The 23,439-nt window shown below is 36.2% G+C and overlaps 1 protein-coding gene across 11 annotated transcripts in view; it reads right to left on the bottom strand.

Annotated features, from left to right (window-relative positions):
- Window positions 1–570: 570 nt before the first annotated feature.
- LOC117336510 (liprin-beta-1-like) overlaps window positions 571–23,439 on the bottom strand; it is a 169,060-nt gene continuing 146,191 nt past the window's right edge. For 7 of the 11 annotated variants that reach the window (XM_033897117.1, XM_033897110.1, XM_033897111.1 and 4 more), the window contains 12 exons: window positions 22,556–22,803; window positions 15,170–15,289; window positions 14,825–14,947; window positions 14,467–14,611; window positions 13,113–13,224; window positions 11,569–11,657; window positions 10,793–10,918; window positions 8,970–9,101; window positions 8,360–8,548; window positions 7,983–8,099; window positions 7,694–7,753; window positions 571–6,525 (listed from right to left, as the gene is read on the bottom strand). In XM_033897117.1, coding sequence (XP_033753008.1) covers window positions 6,478–6,525; window positions 7,694–7,753; window positions 7,983–8,099; window positions 8,360–8,548; window positions 8,970–9,101; window positions 10,793–10,918; window positions 11,569–11,657; window positions 13,113–13,224; window positions 14,467–14,611; window positions 14,825–14,947; window positions 15,170–15,289; window positions 22,556–22,803 — 1,509 coding nt within the window. In that variant the 3' untranslated portion in view covers window positions 571–6,477. The remainder of the gene's footprint in view (window positions 6,526–7,693; window positions 7,754–7,982; window positions 8,100–8,359; window positions 8,549–8,969; window positions 9,102–10,792; window positions 10,919–11,568; window positions 11,658–13,112; window positions 13,225–14,466; window positions 14,612–14,824; window positions 14,948–15,169; window positions 15,290–22,555; window positions 22,804–23,439) is intronic. The other 4 variants (XM_033897112.1, XM_033897114.1, XR_004534639.1 and 1 more) reach the window with 3 other exon arrangements.

Here is a 23,439-nt window from a genome sequence, read left to right as displayed (position 1 = left end):
GGTATGGCATAAGCTCACCTTGGTCCTTCGGACCAGGTGAGCTAATAATCAGCATAGTATCTGTAGAAATGACCTCAATCAACTTCAAAGTTGCTGTAGAGCCAGGTGAGCGATACAGGCCCATTGGGCCTCTTGTTTTTATATTTCTTTGAAACTTTGTAGGCTTTATAATTATGATATCAAATTGTTTAATGAGTTGGAGACTAATTTAGTAACTCGTATTTCTCAAGCTGTTAGGAAATTAAACTTTGATTTTGCATTGAAAGAAAGGGCGAGTGTTAAAACATGCCACCTATAACCCGTCATAAGGTGAGGCAAATTTTATTTCACTGCATGGTGTACAATATATATTATAATTATAACTCTATATGGCATTTAACGGGCATGTATTGTTCCACCCCAGCATACTCTTGTTAATATTTCTCTGCTTTTCTGCTCAGCTTAACTTCCTAAAAATGTTGGTCCAAACTGGCTCTTGAGCTTTTGTATAATAAGTGTTATTTGTGAATTGTTTATGGCCATATAAGAGATAACGGACAAAAGCATAAAAAACAAGTAAGAACATCCGGCTACATAAAATATACATGTTTATTGTTCCTGTATCATGTAGAACTAATGAAGTACTGGCATTGCACATCTTATTGATCTAATTAAAACAAGAGCTCATCTAAAATCTTCGTCAGCAGACAATCAATATCAAGATAAATTTTCTTTGTGAATCTAAAACTTTAAAATTTCATTCCGAAGGTTCATGAAAAGAAGATAAATCCTCATGGTTCTATCTCAACGATTTTATGGTACTCTCTCATGATATAACTTTATAATATTATATTACTGTGTATGAGCATTAGATACTGTGATTAAACAGAATTGCATATTTGTATGGAATTAAACAATTACAGAGCTACCAAACAATACAGTATTCAATTTAACCAAAATGAAATCTGTTTTTAATTGCAACACTGAAAATTAACTTTACAAGTGCAGATGAGAAATATATTATAATGAAATGAAACCTTCCTGAAATTTGAACAAGTGAATGAAAACTATTTTTGCAGAAACAAATGTGAAAAACAAAACCTACTCTTTGAAATGTACACAACATAAAAGTCAAATTTCATGATCTTGAAAACATTTCTCATATTTCTACCACTGATCGATGCTCTTCAATCTTTTTAAAATCACTACTTTATCAAGTATAAAACAATTTACAGGTGCCATTCTTGTTCTTTACAACTTGATATTTTCCAATGAATTCCTATGACATTTTTGACAGATAGATAAAATATCAATGAATTCTATGACATTTTTGACAGATAGATAAAATATCAATGAATTCTATGACATTTTTGACAGATTGATATCTCCAAGGTGGATTACTAGTATTTTAGTACTACATGTGTATTAACAACTTCAGAACTTCCATGATCTCTAGAGAATTAAACAAAGCAAAGAAAGTGCCTATAGATCAAAGTTTACTGTTCTGACCATACTGGCAGTTAATTAATGAATGCTGATATTGCCTGCTTCCCCAATAAATCAACACTATGTATGTAATACTGTATTATGACATATCTGTCGAGCTGGTAGATAGAGTATAGATACGAGTACAGATTATGAGATAGTACCTAAGGAATGATGTAGAAAGGATATGTCCTCAGACGCAGGCACACAACGGCCACAAGGATCTATTGACAAGGCACTCCATATTGACCACTCCTTACATCATATCATTTAATTACAGGACCAACCTCTGATCTTCTATCCATTTCCTTACTACCTTGTCATTGATCCTGGTCATGTTCCAAATTTTATCAATGTTCTTTAACTTAAGGTAGTTTTTTAACTTACAATTTTCCATAGGAAAGCAATACAGATTTTAAGGAAAGTTCCTTGACTAAGATGTTTTCCTTTAAAAAAATCTTATGTTAAAAAATGTCCTTAAGTAAAGGAACTGTGATGAGACAAGAGGCCTAGTCATTGAAAGGTTATTTCAACAGTTAGGGAGATTACTAATATTGGGTTGGTGGAACATAAAATAGGAAACATGTCTGAACTAACTAACAAGGCTTCATTACAAGACTACAGGTACTAAATTGAATATTTTCCAAGATGGAGGATAGTAAGGAAATGTATACCAGGTACAGTTCATTATTACTATGTAGCCTTAGCTATACATGGAAATTTAATTCATCGACTTCAAAAAGTAGTTTCTGTTACACACTGGTAATTACATAAATATGAGGAAAGCCAGTGTTCTATGTGATTTGAGTCTGTACTGATGAGGAAAGCCAGTGTTCTGTGTGATTTGAGTCTGTACTGATGAGGAAAGCCAGTGTTCTGTGTGATTTGAGTCTGTACTGATGAGGAAAGCCAGTATTCTATGTGATTTGAGTCTGTACTGATGAGGAAAGCCAGTGTTCTATGTGATTTGAGTCTGTACTGATGAGGAAAGCCAGTGTTCTATGTGATTTGAGTCTGTACTGATGAGGAAAGCCAGTATTCTATGTGATTTGAGTCTGTACTGATGAGGAAAGCCAGTGTTCTATATGATTTGAGTCTGTACTGATGAGGAAAGCCAGTGTTCTATGTGATTTGAGTCTGTACTGATGAGGAAAGCCAGAGTTCTATATGATTTGAGTCTGTACTGATGAGGAAAGCCAGTGTTCTATGTGATTTGAGTCTGTACTGATGAGGAAAGCCAGTGTTCTATGTGATTTGAGTCTGTACTGATGAGGTAACACTATATTACAAATATTTGTATCCATTTTTATAGTGAAAATATATACTTGGTACCCAGTCAACAATATTTTACATCTCTCAAAATCACATAAATTTACATTAAAATATTATTATTTTATCATTATATACTTGCTTCCACAACCACTGTCATCACACTTATGTAAATCTATATTTTTCAATATCGTTTTTAGCAGTAGAAATTCTATTCATTTTGACAACACACAGCCACAAAATTTTTGAATTAAAAAAAAAATTGAAGGCAATCACTATATATTGTATCATGTCCAAAGAAAAACACATTAAATGAATTTTGTCCTAAAGTATGTGTTGATACAATAGAGACATTGTAACAAACATGATGACCACAACATACAATGTCGTGAAGGCATTGTCGGTGAAGTCCACTTTACAGGCTATCTCAGTGGTAGACATCTGTTAGAGATCACACTTAACAACTCTAACACTAACTTAACAATTTTGATCAAAGAATACTACATTTGGTGCAATTCCAGCAGAACACAAAGAAATTGTAATATCAATTCACCCATTCATGCATGAGACAATATCTTACACCATCAAATATATTTTCTCCCTCGAATTTCTCCCCTAAGCTTGTAATTACAAAATGTATATCATTTATTTACAAAAAAAGTAGTTACTATTAACTTGCTTGACTCTATCATAATTCCCGTTTGTATACAACAATATAGACAATTTCGCTTTAGATTTGACTCGGGGGAAACATCTAAAATGTTTAGCAAAATTTCGCCGGAGAGACAGAACAATTATGAGACTCCTTGCCCATTCTCTAAGTGGTTGACATGAGTTATGATCTCAAAAACTAAAAGTTTAAGCGAGATACAGTAAGGTATTTAAATACTAGAAGTTTAAGCGAGATACAGTAAGGTATCATTTCAACAGGATTATCATTATAACAGTATAATACCAGTACCTAGTCAAAAGTCTATTACAACATCTGTGTAGGCATAATCAACAGTTATATTGATCCAAGAAAACAAATTCTGGGTATTTTTTTAATTGAATTGGAAGACAAGATTTATACATTCTATATTATTTTCCATAATACACATACAGGTTTGTTACAATTGAAAAAAACATCTCCATCGTCAAAATTTATATTACAACATGTTAAAAGACATTAAGATTTTTTGAAGTACCAGTAAATGAAGAAAAAAATGTGTTTTTATACTCATAAACAATGACGAAGAAAGCATTTTTATAACAATTTATCTGTATTCAGTAATGTGCAGAAATGATACAGCATATGAGTTTAAAAAAAAAAAAAAAAAAGGGTTTTATCTGAGATGGATACCCAGCATGGTATAGACAGTCTGGAAGTTGTCCAGATCAGAAGCATAGATGTCACTAGTTAAAATGAAAAATGTGATACTGACGATGGATTGAGATAGGTAGAGATTTGTGAATGTGTCTACATTTCTACCTCATAAAATAATTCAATTATGAAAAAAAACTGCAATACTATCTGTCCAGCAGATAAGGAAATCATAGCAATAACACAGAATCTGTCAACATAAAGGTTCAATGTGTCAATACCATGATCATTGGCCCATAATGCCTCTAACTATGAATGACTAAGCATGCCATGATACCAAATTGAAGGGGAATAACATTTTAAACAATATCAGAATCCTGTTTCCCTAAATCTCAGTTTACCTGTGAATCATAGGACCAGGTGAGTACACTATATATTAAACATAGAAATAATGTTTAAACAGCAACCAAATCTAAATGTTGGATAAGGTAAATATTTCAATATTCTACCTTTTAAAATATGTGTGATTTAAAATCTGAATCTTCTACAGATATATAAACAATCAAAAACAATTTTGAAATATAGTTCCAGTGTATATGCTGTTATGAAATGCATCCGATCATATGAATTTAGTCAGAAGAAGTTGTACACTATACTTTCTATAAAATTTAGAATTTATGCAAATGTACACCTGATCTTGAACTATTAATTTAGTGTTAAATTTGATCGGCTACAAAAAATGTGTTTAAATATTAAAATGTCATACAGTTAACTAAATACTCTTCATTTTTATGAATTAATAATGTTATGTGTTTTGTTAATGTTAAATAAATGTCCTGACATTAAATGCCAAATGATATTATAATACCATAATCACATACACAGGGAAATTCTACCTATCAATGAATGTGAAGTCTAAATACTGATGTCTACAGCTATAGCCTACACTTACAAGTATTGATGGCCATACACGTAGTTATTGATGACCATACATGTACAGTTATTGATGACCATACGTGTACAGGTATTGATGACCATACATGTACAGGTATTGATGACCATACATGTACAGGTATTGATGACCATACATGTACCGTTATTGATGACCATACACGTACAGTTATTGATGACCATACACGTACAGTTATTGATGACCATACATGTTCAGTTATTGATGACCATACATGTACAGTTATTGATGACCATACATGTACAGCTATTGATGACCATACACGTACAGTTACTGATGACCATACACGTACAGTTATTGATGACCATACACGTACAGTTATTGATGACCATACACGTACAGTTATTGATGACCATACACATACAGTTATTGATGACCATACGTGTACAGGTATTGATGACCATACATGTACAGTTTCTGGTGACTGTAGTGTAAACAAAATGACTAACCAATGAACAGATGAGATGAATCAACCCTTGTTGTACAATTATGAACAAAATGCCAATCAAATGCATGACATGTAAAATGTATAAAATATAACGTTATATAAAAAAGCACTAACAATATGGCAATTGTCAGAGATAAAATGACATATGAACAATAAAACTACTCAAGTTTTACTGTAATTGTTGATTTCCATATATATTCATTATACACTAGTTTGCCTTTTATACACAACTGAACATATAATATATACAGAATTCTTCTGTACAAATTCTCAAAATAAACAACCAAATTAAGAACATCTCAATGGCGGACACACTTCATACAGTTTGTGTGGTACAAATGAGCATTTCAAAGACGACTTATGTCAAAGATGGAAATCAATATTTTCCCTCAATTTGTGACGAGGTATCCTACAGGAGATCTGTGATGAGAATCTAGGCTATAAATGATCTTAGACATCCATAAAAAAACCCAGAAGCTAGTTTTCCTTTTTAAAACAGTAGTTACCCATGATTTCTGATGACTTTCGTTAGAATTTTATCACACAAGAAACCACATATCTGTGAAGCTGTTCCAGGAGGAGAACATTTGCTGGATCTGTATCCTCTAGTGTAACAGCAGTGTTGACGGAGGCTACAGAGTCCTGTCCTCTCTCCTGTCCTACAGAATCTGTAAACATGTTGACCCCTGACCCTCCCCCACTCTGCATACTTTATCACTGTTGGGGGCTGGGTCCCCATCCCCTGAGAACTTGCAAGCTTTTGGTAAGCTAAAACTTTGGCATGTCGATGATGATCACAAATGTTTGAAAAGCAAATGGCTTCTACACTGAAGTGTTCACATTTTCACTAAGGGAGAATGTCACTTAGTGTCACATAGCATTCACCATAAGTGTGTCACATTAATGTTTACAACTGAAGTGGGCGTGTCACATTAATGTTTACAACTGAAGTGGGCGTGTCACATTAATGTTTACAACTGAAGTGGGCGTGTCACATTAGTGTTCACAGTCAAAGTGGGCGTGTCACACAGTTGACGTTGGCACATCATCAAGGTCACTCTGCAACATGTTCTGTAAGACAAGACAGAAAAAAAAGTCAGTCTAAAGTACGACAGATTGATGGACAGAGAGGATCTTATATAAGTGAATGTATATGTCTGCAATTTGGTAAAAATATTCCTCTGATAAAAATTCCTAATATGAAAAGGCCACTTTAAAATTTCAAAATTATGTTGATACACTTATACAAATGGTTAAGAAGCATTATGCCTAATGTATATATGTAGTACTTGGTATTCTCAGATACTATACTTGACTAGGATTTCAACAGGTACAGACTGACTTACTGTCACAGATTAGGATTTCAACAGGTATAGATTGACTTACTGTCACAGATTAGGATTTCTACTGGTATAGAATGACTTACTGTCACAGATTAGGATTTCTACTGGTGTAGAATGACTTACTGTCACAGATTAATGACTTACTGTCACAGATTAGGATTTCTACTGGTATAGAATGACTTACTGTCACAGATTAATGACTTACTGTCACAGATTAATGACTTACTGTCACAGATTAGGATTTCAACAGGTATAGATTGACTTACTGTCACAGATTAGGATTTCAACAGGTATAGATTGACTTACTGTCACAGATTAGGATTTCAACAGGTATAGATTGACTTACTGTCACAGATGAGGATTTCTACTGGTATAGAATGACTTACTGTTACAGATTAATGACTTACTGTCACAGATGAGGATTTCTACTGGTATAGAATGACTTACTGTCACATAGGAGGATTTCTACTGGTATAGAATGACTTACTGTTACAGATTAATGACTTACTGTCACAGATTAGGATTTCAACAGGTATAGATTGACTTACTGTCACAGATTACAATTTCTACTGGTATAGAATGACTTACTGTCACAGATTACAATTTCTACTGGTATAGAATGACTTACTGTCACAGATTACAATTTCTACTGGTATAGAATGACTTACTGTCACAGATTAGGATTTCTACTGGTATAGAATGACTTACTGTCACAGATTACAATTTCTACTGGTATAGAATGACTTACTGTCACAGATTAGGATTTCTACTGGTATAGAATGACTTACTGTCACAGATTACAATTTCTACTGGTATAGAATGACTTACTGTCACAGATTACAATTTCTACTGGTATAGAATGACTTATTCTCAATATCTACACCTATGATACTTACTGTTAATGAATTAATCTCTTTTGAGAAAGCACCAATTTCTTTTGCTGCCTTTTCTGCTTTCTGAAAGTGAAGATAAATGTAAATGTATAATTGCTTTGTTAAAGAAAAATGAAATTAAGTATATTTCTCAAATATAATTGGCACTTATTGTCAAGTTATTTCGAATTTTTTTTTAAATATTCAATTATTCACAGCAATTATTTTCATTTTTTTTTCAATTTCATTTATTGAAACAGAAATAATTCAAGTCGCTATGTAACGAAGATAAACAACAAAGAGAGATACCTACCTCCTTATCTCTGCGTGTCATTCCATTGGAGAAACCGTTGTCCATTGGACAAATGAAGCTATCCACCTCTGCGTCAGACTTGCTCCTTTTGTGACCAAACAAACCAAATTTCCTGTTCTGAAATACACAAAATTATGCATTGAAGAGTAGTCTCCCTTGACAAAAAAATAAAATATCATGAAGTCGTGAAGTTATTAGCATAGAAAAAAACCTTTAAAATTAAAAGGGAGAAAGTGAAGTATAATATGTTAATTGCAAAGATTCAATTAACTGCAATTTACAGGTAAATTCAACCCTGTGAGTGTTTTAACAATGTTTGTCTTGACTGGAGATTTAAAAGTTTAGGGTCAATCATGAATCCTGTAATTGTTTCTTACCTTAACCTTGGCGTTAAGCACCAGAGGTATGAAGCCAGGCAACGATTCCGCCTCCCTTTTCTTGATTTGTACCTCATTACCGATGAGCGCTACAAAGTGTGTGTTGAGGTGCCGCCTCAGCAGTGTCTTATTTGTAGGGATGGACAACAGCTGTGAGAACAGCTCTGCATTGAACCGTGGCTCCAGTACCTGGGAAATATTGAAATAGCTAACAATTATCAAAATACAGTAGTAGATTATTAACAGGTCCTTACCTACAAAGTTCGCTTATTTCAGTAAATTATCATTCATCTCCAGAATTTCAAAACACTTTATCATTCAGATCAGAATTAGGCAAAGCCTATAAAACCCCTCTCCTCATAAACAGTATACATACATCATGTTATGAAAATAGTGATTTAAATAACACATATATTGCATTATAGGTATCATCATTTAGCATTCATTAGGGTTGGTTACAGAAAAACTAAGTAACCAGGATAGCCTGGAAACCATGACAATCACTCCTTTAGCTTGGTTCAATTGTATATAGATCTACATCAATAGAAGTTTTTGTATGTGTACTATGTAACTAAATAATCAAAATATTAGTTCTCGTAATGGCACTCACCATTAAGGCGCCGTGCACACCACTACCCCGGAGATTTGGGGCATACTCAGACAGATCTATTGTACGTAACCATTCCATGACACGATGGTTCGTCCACAGCACAACTCCACCAGGTATGTTCTGTAGTTGTCCCTGTCAACAAAAACAATGTAACACTACTCAGTCATTCATTTTCACAGTGTACAAGACAATTATTGTTTGACATTGTCCTCCATAACAAATCTGGCTTCAATAGACCCCAGTTTATAGTTTAGATCTACACGCTCAGGTGTTATAACACCACAGCTACATCTCATACATATCTTACTGCAGACATATCTTCTCAACATCCCACATTGTAGATCCATTTTTGAGATAGCCTCACAACCCTTATTTATCAAAACAGAGTCTCCTTTAGCAAACGATATTCCAAACTAAATTTGGTTCAAATCAACACAGCCATTCTGGAATAGTAGCACTAAAGTTGACAAACAGACAAATGCCATGCTTACCTGATTGGGTGAGGTCACCTCCTCAGACATTGGGGCTGTAATTATTGTAAGCCTACCTCGTCTGGAGAGGGTCGCCGCCTCAGACACTGGGGGCTGTAATTATTGTAAGTCTACCTTGTCAGGTGAGGGTCGCCGCTTCAGACACTGGGGGTTGTAATTATTGTAAGGCTACCTCGTCAGATGTGGGTTGCTGCCTCAGACATTGGGGGCTGTAATTATTGTAAGCCTACCTCGTCTGGTGAGGGTCGCCGCCTCAGACACTGGGAGTTGTAATTATTGTAAGGCTACCTCGTCTGGTGAGGGTCGCCGCTTCAGACACTGGGGGTTGTAATTATTGTAAGGCTACCTCGTCAGATGTGGGTTACTGCCTCAGACATTGGGGGCTGTAATTATTGTAAGTCTACCTTGTCAGGTGAGGGTCGCCGCCTCAGACACTGGGGGCTGTAATTATTGTAAGTCTACCTTGTCAGGTGAGGGTCGCCGCCTCAGACACTGGGGGCTGTAATTATTGTAAGTCTACCTTGTCAGGTGAGGGTCGCCGCCTCAGACACTGGGGGTTGTAATTATTGTAAGCCTACCTCGTCTGGTGAGGGTCGCCGCCTCAGACACTGGGAATTGTAATTATTGTAAGCCTACCTCGTCTGGTGAGGGTCGCCGCCTCAGACACTGGGAATTGTAATTATTGTAAGCCTACCTCGTCTGGTGAGGGTCGCCGCCTCAGACACTGGGGGTTGTAATTATTGTAAGTCTACCTTGTCAGGTGAGAGTAGCTGCCTCAGACACTGGGGGTTGTAATTATTGTAAGGCTACCTTGTCAGGTGAGGGTAGCTGCCTCAGACACTGGGGGTTGTAATTATTGTAAGCCTACCTCGTCTGGAGAGGGTCGCCGCCTCAGACACAGGGGGTTGTAATTATTGTAAGTCTACCTTGTCTGGTGAGTGTAGCTGCCTCAGACACTGGGGGCTGTAATTATTGTAAGGCTACCTTGTCAGGTGAGGGAAGCTGCCTTAGACACTGGGAATTGTAATTATTGTAAGCCTACCTCGTCTGGAGAGGGTCGCCGCCTCAGACACTGGGGGCTGTAATTATTGTAAGTCTACCTTGTCTGGTGAGTGTAGCTGCCTTAGACACTGGGGGCTGTAATTATTGTAAGGCTACCTTGTCAGGTGAGGGTAGCTGCCTTAGACACTGGGAATTGTAATTATTGTAAGCCTACCTCGTCTGGAGAGGGTCGCCGCCTCGGACACTAGGGGCTGTAATTATTGTAAGGCTACCTTGTCAGGTGAGGGTAGCTGCCTTAGACACTGGGAATTGTAATTATTGTAAGCCTACCTCGTCTGGAGAGGGTCGCCGCCTCAGACACTGGGGATTGTAATTATTGGAACGAAGGACTTGGATACCCCTCTTGATGCTAATATGATGAAGCTCACTTGTCACCTTCAGAGCCAGTAGGTCATCCTGGAACAGAATTGTTTATTAGATGTCACAGAAGTAGCAAGATTGATAAACAAATTACAAAATAACACCAGCTCACAAGCAATGATGGAAATTACCAAGATCAAAGATTCAACAGAAATGAATGTAATGCTTGTGAAGCCATACAAGTTCTTTAGCAAATCCTCATGTTAAGACTGCACTATATTAATTTTTAAGTTGGTTAACCCAAGGAAGTTCTAGTTACTGTGTAGATATCAATTTTCTATCAAAATTCATATCAACAGTGAGTCAGTGACTGTGAGCAGCTTTCTGTCAGAATTGAGAAGTTTGGGTGGATTGGCAACAAGAGAGATATTATGCATAAGTAGATTTTCTATTTATAGTAACACAGACTTTGACCTTTGACCATTCAACTGGAAAAGCAATCTCAAGTTACACTTTCAACAAGGAATCAAATTATGCTATCACTACCAAATTTTATTTACAGTAATAATGAATTGACCTTTGACCTTCATACACGAAAAACAATCCCAAACAAGCTCTTTCAAAATGGAATCAATATTACAATATTGTGATGGAAGTGTCAATTTTATCATTATTTTGTTAATATTTTGAATACAAAATGGTTCTGATTTACACTAAGTATGCTAAAGATAACATTTGAAACTTACGACTGTAAGGAAATGCAGCATACGGCCGTCCACTCGGGCATCATAAAATACATCTTTGTATTGTGGGAGACCAATGTCGTCAAGCCAACCTGACAACACCAGATAAACATACACAATAAGATACCTTTATATTTCTCTGTGCAGATATTTATAAATCATCCTGCACTTTCAATACTAATGAAACTTCAAATCAATCCAAAACAATGAGTTATGGTCCTTAATACTGCCTTCCCATACCCTGTGGTATGACAGACTTATGTGTGACCCAGTTATGGTCCTAAATACTGCATTCCCATACCCTGTGGTGTGACAGACTTACGTGTGACCCAGTTATGGTCCTTTCCATACCCTGTGGTGTGACAGACTTACGTGTGACCCAGTTAGTCCTAAATACTGCCTTCCCATACCCTGTGGTGTGACAGACTTACGTGTGACCCAGTTATGGTCCTAAATACTGCCTTCCCATACCCTGTGGTGTGACAGACTTACGTGGGACCCAGTTATGGTCCTTAATACTGCATTCCCATACCCTGTGGTGTGACAGACTTATGTGTGACCCAGTTATGGTCCTAAATACTGCATTCCCATACCCTGTGGTATGACAGACTTACGTGTGACCCAGTTATGGTCCTTTCCCATACCCTGTGGTGTGACAGACTTACGTGTGACCCAGTTAGTCCTAAATACTGTCTTCCCATACCCTGTGGTGCGACAGACTTACGTGTGACCCAGTTATGGTCTAAATACGGCCTTCCCATACCCTGTGGTGTGACAGACTTACGTGGGACCCAGTTATGGTCCTAAATACTGCCTTCCCATACCCTGTAGGTGTGACAGACTTACAGTGTGACCCAGTTATGGTCATTCATACCCTGTGGTGTGACAGACTTAGTCTGACCAGTTAGTCCTAATACTGCCTTCCATACCCTGTGGTGTGACAGAATTACGTGTGACCCAGTTAGTCCTAAATACTGCCTTCCCATACCCTGTAGTGTGACAGACTTACGTGTGACCCAGTTATCGTCCTAAATACTGCCTTCCCATACTCTGTGGTGTGACAGACTTATGTCTGACCCAGTTATCGTCCTAAATACTGCCTTCCCATACCCTGTGGTGTGACAGACTTACGTGTGACCCAGTTATCGTCCTAAATACTGCCTTCCCATACCCTGTGGTGTGACAGACTTACGTGTGACCCAGTTATGGTCCTTCCCATACCCTGTGGTGTGACAGACTTACGTGTGACCCAGTTATCGTCCTAAATACTGCCTTCCCATACCCTGTGGTGTGACAGACTTACGGGTGACCCAGTTATGGTCCTAAATACTGCCTTCCCATACCCTGTGGTGTGACAGACTTACGTGTGACCCAGTTATGGTCCTAAATACTGCCTTCCCATACCCTGTGGTGTGACAGACTTACGTGTGACCCAGTTATGGTCCTAAATACTGCCTTCCCATACCCTGTGGTGTGACAGACTTACGTGTGACCCAGTTATCGTCCTTAATACTGCCTTCCCATACCCTGTGGTATGACAGACTTACGTGTGACCCAGTTATGGTCCAGGATGCTGAGCTGGTCCTTTGAGTTGGCTGTAATAGCCTGGAGGGCTAGCTGTAACTTTTTCCGGTGTAAACAGTTCTTCACTCCCATATCCTGTAAAGTAAATGTAAACATCCTGTAAACTATGCCAAATTACCAAAGCTGTATATATTATATCTCTGCTTCTTTTAACATCAGTGTTGGTCGAGGCCATACTGGCTGTAGAATATTTGTACGCCTGTAATACACTTCATCTGTTATGATTTATACATCAGTGTTTGTCCTGTACAATATTTGTACGCCTGTAATACACTTCAATTGTTATGATTGATACATCAGTGTTTGTCGAGGCCATACTGGCTGTACAGTATTTGTACGCCTGTAATACACTTCATCTGTTATGATTTATACATCAGTGTTTGTCCTGTACAATATTTGTACGCCTGTAATACACTTCAATTGTTATGATTTATACATCAGTGTTTGTCCTGTACAATATTTGTACGCCTGTAATACACTTCATCTGTTATACTCAGTGTTTGTCGAGGCCATACCGGCTGTACAATATTTGTACGCCTGTAATACACTTCATCTGTTATGATTGATACATCAGTGTTTGTCCTGTACAATATTTGTACGCCTGTAATACACTTCATCTATTATACTCAGAGTTTGTCGAGGCCATACCGGCTGTACAATATTTGTACGCCTGTAATACACTTCAATTGTTATGATTGATACATCAGTGTTTGTCGAGGCCATACCGGCTGTACAGTATTTGTACGCCTGTAATACACTTCATCTGTTATGATTTATACATCAGTGTTTGTCCTGTACAATATTTGTACGCCTGTAATACACTTCATCTGTTATGATTTATACATCAGTGTTTGTCCTGTACAATATTTGTACGCCTGTAATACACTTCATCTGTTATGATTGATACATCAGTGTTTGTCCTGTACAATATTTGTACGTCTGTATTACACTTCATCTGTTATGATTGATACATCAGTGTTTGTCCTGTACAATATTTGTACGCCTGTCCTGTACAATATTTGTACGCCTGTAATACACTTCATCTGTTATGATTGATACATCAGTGTTTGTCGAGGCCATACTGGCTGTACAGTATTTGAACGCCTGTAATACACTTCATCTGTTATGATTGATACATCAGTGTTTGTCGAGGCCATACAGGCTGTACAATATTTGTACGCCTGTAATACACTTCATCTGTTATGATTGATACATCAGTGTTTGTCGAGGCCATACAGGCTGTACAGTATTTGAACGCCTGTAATACACTTCATTTGTTATGATTTATTTAACTGCATTAACTGATCAAGCTAGTACCTTTTCCAGTTCGTGAGCACTGGCTCTCTGGAGTTGTTCCCCATTCTTCACCCAGCGTCGACATTCCACCAGATACATGTTGAGACCAATGTCATTCATCCAGGCCGTCACTCGCTCGCTGTCCCATCGTGAGAATGGCAGGTCACTACGGAACACAAAGGATTCCTTATAACTACAGACAGAGAACATACTACCTCTACCTCAGCTTGATATATGGGATGACCACAACCCATTTTATGTTAAACTATATTTTTATAATTATGTAAATCAAAACTTGTCCAAGGTACCAGTGTCCAAAGCAAACACACAAGAAATGTATGTAGAAATGTTAGGTAACACAATATACTCTGGTCCTTACTCGTTATATTTGAGTTCCTTTGACCACCCTATCCGCCCTGAAGCTGTTGCTCGTACTCCACCTCTTCTAAACTGTTCCACCCTCTCTCGCTCATGAAAATCTTGGGAACCACTCCGCTTAAGTCTGGAACGATTAACAAAATGTACTGTACATCTGTGTTTAATATCATGTCATTTGTTCAATACAATCATGACATGAATACATATTTGATGGACATCAAATACACATATGAGAATTTTACAACCAAGGAAATGATACATGTATATAAATTAAGTTACATGAATTTATAACGGTTAATTTAATGATACAATATTAACCTAAAAACACAAACCATAAAACACTTACTTGCCAAAGAAGCGTTTGAGGCCCTTCTTTTTCTTCACCTCTGAAGGTATGTCTGACGCCATGCCCACGTGCTGGAGTCCGTCCTCGTCGTCGGTCACTACTTCTGTATGGGCTGAAAGTGTATATAACAGGAAACCCACATCAACAATTTATACAATACTATACCGAACCTTCTAATACATACAGTATTACACCACACCATCTGTACAACACACCATCTGTACAACACACCATCTGTACAACACACCATCTACCAAGGTATATAACACACCATCTATACAGTACTTTATTAGCACACCATTAGCTTTATAACACTGTCTCAACATTCTCCTATCACATCAGTGTACCAGGTTGACTCTGTCTTAGCCAGCTCAGAGAATATTATACATACAATATCTTCAGATCTTATCAAGTGACTTGGAGTCGAAATCTGGCAGAAATCTCTACACATCTAAATGTTTACAAGCAGTATCATAATGTTATCCCTTGTTTACATATACCAACAACCATGTGATGTCTCTCAACATGATACAAGTCTCCCGACACGCGAAACAGACGAAAAAAGCAAATCAAGACCAAGCAAGACAAATGGTTCGGTCTCAGTAGGTAAATCAATCCAGTCATCACCAATATTTACTAATTTTCTAGACCTATTGGATAATTATGTTTTACGAAACCAGTTAAAAATTTCCGATATGAACGAATATCCTACACATCTCAGCCAGATACTGTTGTACCCCGATGATGGTGACCAGACAGATGATACAGAGACAATGGGACCTTTGAAGTCTCCCTACACCAAGTTAACACTAGAGATCCTGACCTTTAGCATGTATCTAAACCACACACAATACACATCTTTGTGGCTACACTGACAAGGCAAACACAATTAATTGTGTATTTCCTGAGAATGCAACATTTTACTAAAGTGTCAACACAAACATAATATCCATATTAAAACAACACCTGATTTTATTATAATTTAGGTGGTAATGAAATCTATGAACTTCCCTGTGACTACCCTGTCTACAGATCGGTCAGTAACTGTGACTTGGTTATACGTATCACAATTTGAAAAAAGGTTTGATTAACAAAAGCTTGTAGTTCATTTGAAAGACTTTTTCTTGTTTTCCTTTTGCTAAAAAGAGATGTTCATCACCTTTAAAATGGAAAAACTTGAAATTCAAATATAACTTAATTATCTCGTCTCAAATTCATAAATTGGATCAACCTGGTTATCCAAAATACCATCTGACAATAGCTTAAAAGTCGTCTCCATACAATATCAGTTAACCTAAACCTAACATTTGTTTGGCTTGGTCTTGAAATGAACTGACTGTACACTTATAGTTAAAAATATGGTGTATTAATAATATCTATCATCCCATCATGTTAGACATCATGTGTTTACAGATTATGTCACCTACTACCACACTAGCTTAACTTAATAATGCTGACGACATCAATCTCAGTAATGCGACTAGGATATATAATTATGTATTTACATACAAAAGATTAACAGCCTTATCTTTCTATCTTGTCTAGAAAGTATGGTGGAGCCTTGTTAATCTGGGGTGTGGAATGCCACACTTTAAGGAGCACTTTCACTGATATCCCGACTAAACAAAATTGATTCCTCTTCATTTGGAAGAACATTTGTTATCATAAAGAAATCATTTATCATTATCAGTAATATTTTCATGATTCAAAGTGTCCCGATTAACAAGGTTCTACACTGTACATTCACAAAATATATAAAAATTTTACTTTATAAGCACTTGATAAGTAAACAAGAATTTCAATAAAATCAAATAAGTTTAACTGGTACTGAGATCTCAAATTACAAGTGCCCCAAGATTCCATAATAAATGCTTTGGATCTATTCCAAAACATCAACACAAATAACTCTGTAGCCTTCAATAAGAATTTTAATTAAAACTCTTTTCAGAAATTTGAGATCTCAGAAATTGTTTTAAAAAAAAGAATACATGCACGTTCCTGATATCAAATTAACATTGTCATAATGTAGGATGCAGGTGTTACATCGCCATGGTAACACAGGTGTAACATCTCGTAAGGGTCAAGTGAGTCAAGCAACAGTGGCCCAATGGCCAACACAAAGAGTACATCGTTAGGAGGCCTCAAGCTTAAGTAATTGACAAGGTTAATTAAAGATGCATAAACTTGGTTTCCAAGACAGAATGGAGATATATATAAACATGACTGATACAAAACAGTACAAGTAAACCTTAGCTATCTAACAACGCAACCTGCTGGTATTAAAACACAACTTACCTGACAGTTATTGAAATGATTATCAGTACCAATGTTTCTTGTCATATATGTATAGAATGTACTGAAGAGATACTACTGGTCTAGTTACCAACAAAATAACCAAGTAATAATCTAAATTAGTTTTCATACTGACACTAGCTTGAAGATTAACTTCAAGAAGGGCCGACTACAAATTAATATCAGAACTTATCACAGTGGCTAAAGGACAATGTTGGTTTAACTCACCAAAGTGGCCACCAGACGATGTTTCTTGCCGAAGTTTACCCCCAAAACGGATTTAACTCACCAAAGCGGCCACAAGACAATGTTTCTTGCCGAAGTTTACCCCCAAAACGGATTTAACTCACCAAAGTGGTCACAAGACGATGTTTCTTGATGAAGTTTACCCCCAAAACGGATATAACTCACCCAAGTGGCCACAAGACGATGTTTCTTGATGAAGTTTACCCCCAAAACGGATATAACTCACCAAAGCGGCCACAAGACAATGTTTCTTGATGAAGTTTACCCCCAAAACGGATATAACTCACCAAAGCGGCCACAAGACAATGTTTCTTGCCGAAGTTTACCCCCAAAACGGATATAACTCACCAAAGCGGCCACAAGACAATGTTTCTTGATGAAGTTTACCCCCAAAACGGATATAACTCACCCAAGTGGCTACAAGACGATGTTTCTTGATGAAGTTTACCCCCAAAACAGATTTAACTCACCAAAGCGGCCACAAGACGATGTTTCTTGCCGAAGTTTACCCCCAAAACGGATTTAACTCACCAAAGTGGCTACAAGACGATGTTTCTTGCCGAAGTTTACCCCCAAAACGGATATAACTCACCCAAGTGGCCACCAGACGATGTTTCTTGCCGAAGTTTACCCCCAAAAACTGTACATAAATCCTAATAGGTTTTCACATCAGCACAAAACTTTTCTAAATGTCTGGCTATTGTACCCAACATCCAGCCTTAATTTGAAGTGTAACTGATGCTTGGCCAGTAACTTGCCAGCCCACAAACATACAACACTTGAGAAAGATCTCACAAGCCTGTCAGCATGTGGACAGTCTATTTAGGGCATTCGGACACCTGTTACTGTTGTTTAAAACTTTAAACATTCTTTATGTTTTTTAGTGTTTTCTATTCTTAAGTGATTACATCCTTCCTGTTATTATTTAACACTTTCCATTACCACAGACCCACCATTTATAAATCAGACTCATCAAATCAAAGCTGTACAGGCTGAAACAGAAATGCCCCACAGGATGTTACTGAATATATATGTGAAATTCTATCTATTTGAGAAAAAATAGAGACAAATAAATTAAACTAATTTTCAGATTCTCTGAAGCTGCACTTTTACCTCATAATAAGAAAACTGGCATCTGCCCTTTTTCTTGATATATTTCTTTTTTCAACTTAAGTAACTGACTATGTTTCCTGGCAACAGGGACAGATAATGCTTATGAGGGGCTTTTTTAATTCATTCAAACCAACCTCCCAAACTATGTAGGACTGTAACAGAATCATGCTACACATATATATTATAGAAATAATGGTTGATGTTTTTATATGTGAAATGTAACAAAGGTTAAGAGCTGTTCATGAGCTGTAGGTAAACTGATTAGCTCAGCCAATTGCTGGTCGATGATATTTATAAATGATAGATTTATAGACTAAAGCAACTACAAACATGATGATGAAGCAAATGCAATCTTGATCCAAAGCAAGCTTGGAAGTACTTGAAAACCCAAATCTGATGTAACCCTGCGAAATTTCTAATAAATAAAGTTGATTTACAATAGTGACACAAAGTATCAATTTTTTTGAAAATTTATGTTGAATCTCCTACTACCAAAACAGGTTCAGTCGTTTATTGCTGTGAAGTCTCAAAGGTATTTACTTTCCAAATCTTACAACAACCTACCAATAATACATAGGGCCAGTCTTAAAGCAATCTCCGATGTATTTCTAACCTAATCTACCTTTATAATGGTGAAGCAGTGCTATAGTGAGAATAATCCTACCAATTATATATATGGCCAGTCTACAGCACCTCAGATGTATTTAACTTCAAAGTGGCCTAACAGCTAGGGAGTCAGCCTAGAGCAGAAAGCCAAATCGAGGGATTTCAATAAATAACATAGCAGTTGTTTATTTGAATCAAATGGAACAAAGATAACAAATTTGATTGGCAATTTCCTGTCTAGTAAGCAAGCTTTAGGGCAGAGGCAGTTAAAAAAAACACCTACAAACTGTCCCTACCATCTTTCTACAGTCGATAAATCTATGTCGATTTGTAAAAGTTCGTAATCAATATCAGAATTATTTTTCATGTTTGAACTAACATACCAGGTTCCAGGTATCCCATTAAATGAGCAATAGACATTACTAAGAACGATTAAAAAAATGTTTAGCCTAAATTTGACAGCAGTTCTGGTTTATTGTGTGAACTCCATTTTTTATATAAATTTGACAGCTGTTCTGGGTTTTTATTAAGTTCACTCCATTTTTTATATAAATTTGACAGCTGTTCTGGATTTCCGTTTGTCCTATTTGGAGATATGAATTTGTTTGAATTTTATATTAAGTTATCTATCACTAGTCAGTGGTATAACTAAACCCCATATGACAGGAGCCAACAAGATACAAAACTCTGTTGTTATCAATGAAATAGATCCTTCTTCCTACACTGGGGATTCCAGACACATCGGTAGCACCAGGGAGATAATTGAATAATCATTACTGTTTACTTTCCCTGCCCTCATATTTTTGTGCCATCATTTTAATGTAGATAATATACCCATCTCTACACTTGAAAACCATTATCATTTTTTTTAGGTTGTTGTCCTGCCATTTTTGATTCATTGATACCAAGAGGTTGAGTCATTTCCTCTTGACTTGATTAGTTATCAATTCTCTTGATATGTACACTACACATTGGCAACAGATAAGGTCTAATCTGGTCTACCATTAACATGCTACCTCACCGGCAAAAAACGGCAAAAAAATGTATCCAAACTCAACGTATAATGTGTCTGATTGGGGGAGTACAGAGGTTGTATAATGTGATATAGGAGGAGTCAAACTGATCGTGGATGTCTCTGTGGCATGTTTAACTAGAGAGATAACAGTAATGATATTAAATATTCAGTCCAAAGCATGTCTCTGGGGCATTCAATTTCTGGTTTATAAACTTAACAGCAGGTATCAAATTTTGCTGATAAAATACATCATGTATAAATGATGGTATGTAAATAGATATCCAGATACTATCTGCCATGGAATCTAGTTATAAACTACAGAGAAATCTGAGGAACAACACACTCTCTGGATTAATCTTGACACATGTTTGTGGATTATGTGGATTAATATCCACAGAGGGCTGTGGATTAATATAAAAACATGATAGGTCTCCTTATCTTCTACAAGCTACTCTTAATTATTGAAGACATTGTTTACTGCTATTAACATTTTCTGTTTCTGTTTTGATCTCATCACCTTCACAACAATACACTAAGGAGGTTGGTAAAAAGGCCCTATACCAACATGTTGGCTGCGAGACTTTACTCCATATCTTCTTATGTTACCTAGGTAATATCAAATAGGTAGTGGGGCCTCTCAAAAAGTACTTTCCAATCCTACATAATGATAACTCACTGAAAAAACACTTTCTATTCCTCCTAGATTATTGTGGAACAATTATAATTGCTGATTGTGGTATTTCATATATTATCTGGGATAATCTTTATAAATTGATGTAGTAGTTATATCTATTTAAATCTATGTCACCAGAATTTATACTATTATTACTTACAATACGTATACATTACTAAGACAGGCTATCTTCAAGGGTACATTTCAAAAATCTGTCAATGATTGTCTCCCTTGTAATACAAAATGCACCAGAAAGCTAGCATCTTGTAACAAAACCTATATCCAAATAAAGCTGGACAACCATTGTCAGTACTCGTGTAGTATTGACATGTCTGGCAGAAAGGTAAGTGGGCGTTACACATTAGTCAATAATGTATGCTGTTCCATGCTACCAAGAGATGCATGTCTGATAGAAGCTTATTCCTCATGCAAGCCTTCATCACTTACCTAACTCTCTGGTTTCTTTAATATAGGTACACACAGTTAACCAGCCATACATCAACAGGACAAAATCCATTACTTGTTTATAGGATCAATATAAACTCCTTATCTCTTTGTTAACTTAATTGAATCTTCGAAACACAGCATATGATTTATTAATATTATTCAAATTTTTAACACTTGGTGCTTTTAAACTATTATCATCATGTGTATCAACATTTCTATTAACACTGATCAATAATATTTATTGACCGACAATTAAATGATGAATATCAGAATCATGAAATACAGTTATGAACATTACATTAACAATTTTTCACTAGCACTATGACTATATGCAGGACCAGGGGTTCCAGCCTTGTAACAATAGCAGCCATAATCAACTTGATTAACTGATGTTGTTTAAGCATATAGCAATTCAGCATTGAGACTTTTTTTGCGTCATACAAAGAAATGCAAACATCAACAATTGCATACACTTAATTGGTAGATCAATTAATATCATAAAGCATCTCACTTGAAAGACTTTAATAACTGACAAACTTTTAAATGAGAGAAAGATTATTACTCACTGCAATTTAAGCTAGCTGAGAGGAATAGCATGAATCTGAAGGCAATGAGCATATGTAGTAGCAGAGGATATTTAATAAAATTTGAAAATGTTATTAAGCAAGCATTCAGAAATTTAAAAACAGGAATTAAACAATTTAATTCATACTTGTTTTCTTTTTAAAGGTTTCTGGGTATTGGGATATCTGTAACAATGGATCTGGGTACTCTTATATGTTATAAATTTACCTTCATATGTGTAGCATGCTAATGTATACAACCGGGTCCAGTCTTTGTGAGAATAGGGTATATGGTTCCATGCAGTAAGATAAATACTTGTTTATTAGATCAAAGGAGCTGTTAATTGGGAAAACTTTAGAATATCCTGGAAAGGAGTATATTTTTTCCCAAAGACGGATACATTTCTTTACATGCTTTTCTATACACTTATCTAGATTTTACAGGCACGTTCTCAATAGTTGTATTCCCGTCACCTAGGTTTGGGGCCGAGGTACTCCTTTTGCCTGTTTTGACCCGAAACAGAGATTTGCCCAGACTCGGGAACCCCCTAGACTTTCGTACTTCTGTGTGATCCAAGTCGGCACTCTGAACCCGATCTTTAGGTAACGTACCAAAACTATTGTTGTTACTCCCATTACTGTAGCCTTCCTGATGATTGTTGTTTGAAACCGTCTTTTTCTGAAACAGGAGTAAAACCACAAATTTGATAACTTCTTAAAGAAAAAATAACAAAAAAGATTAATTTCCCATGACTATGTATTTCACCATTACTTTTTTTTTTTCATTGACAGGACACTGAAATATCTCTATACAAGTTTCAACACAAACAAATATTTTCAGGACTGAATCAGTGTACTTAAACCATTACAGTAACAACAGTTTAGTGGTGAAAACATTAAGTGTATTTCCTCTTGATGTATATTACCTTCTACCAAATATTGTGAAAATGTCAATTAACTATTGTGCTAATCTGTTAAACTTTGATAAGATATGAAATTGGAAAGTGCCAGAAGTGTGTTTAGAGTATTTAAGATAGAAGAATCAGTGATTTATGTTTCTATCTAACTTGTGATGAGTTAGTATTCTCCGGTTTTGTTATAAGTCAACTTACTTCACCTATCTTTGATTGGTTGGTGTTTCCTATTGTTTTATTTTGAGATGTTACCTACTTAATGATTGGTCAGTACTAATTCTCATTCTTTTGAGTAGTTTGCATTCCTACTTATTTTAATGTATCTACATTTTGATTGGTTGTTATTACTTCTTATAGATGTTACTTACTTTTTGATTGGTGGATGTTAATTTCTATGTTAC

This window comes from Pecten maximus, chromosome 10 (genome assembly GCF_902652985.1).
Source record: "Pecten maximus chromosome 10, xPecMax1.1, whole genome shotgun sequence".
Taxonomy (NCBI): domain Eukaryota; kingdom Metazoa; phylum Mollusca; class Bivalvia; order Pectinida; family Pectinidae; genus Pecten; species Pecten maximus.
Note: the sequence above shows the minus strand (reverse complement) of the source record. Positions and strands in the feature narration are given on the sequence as shown.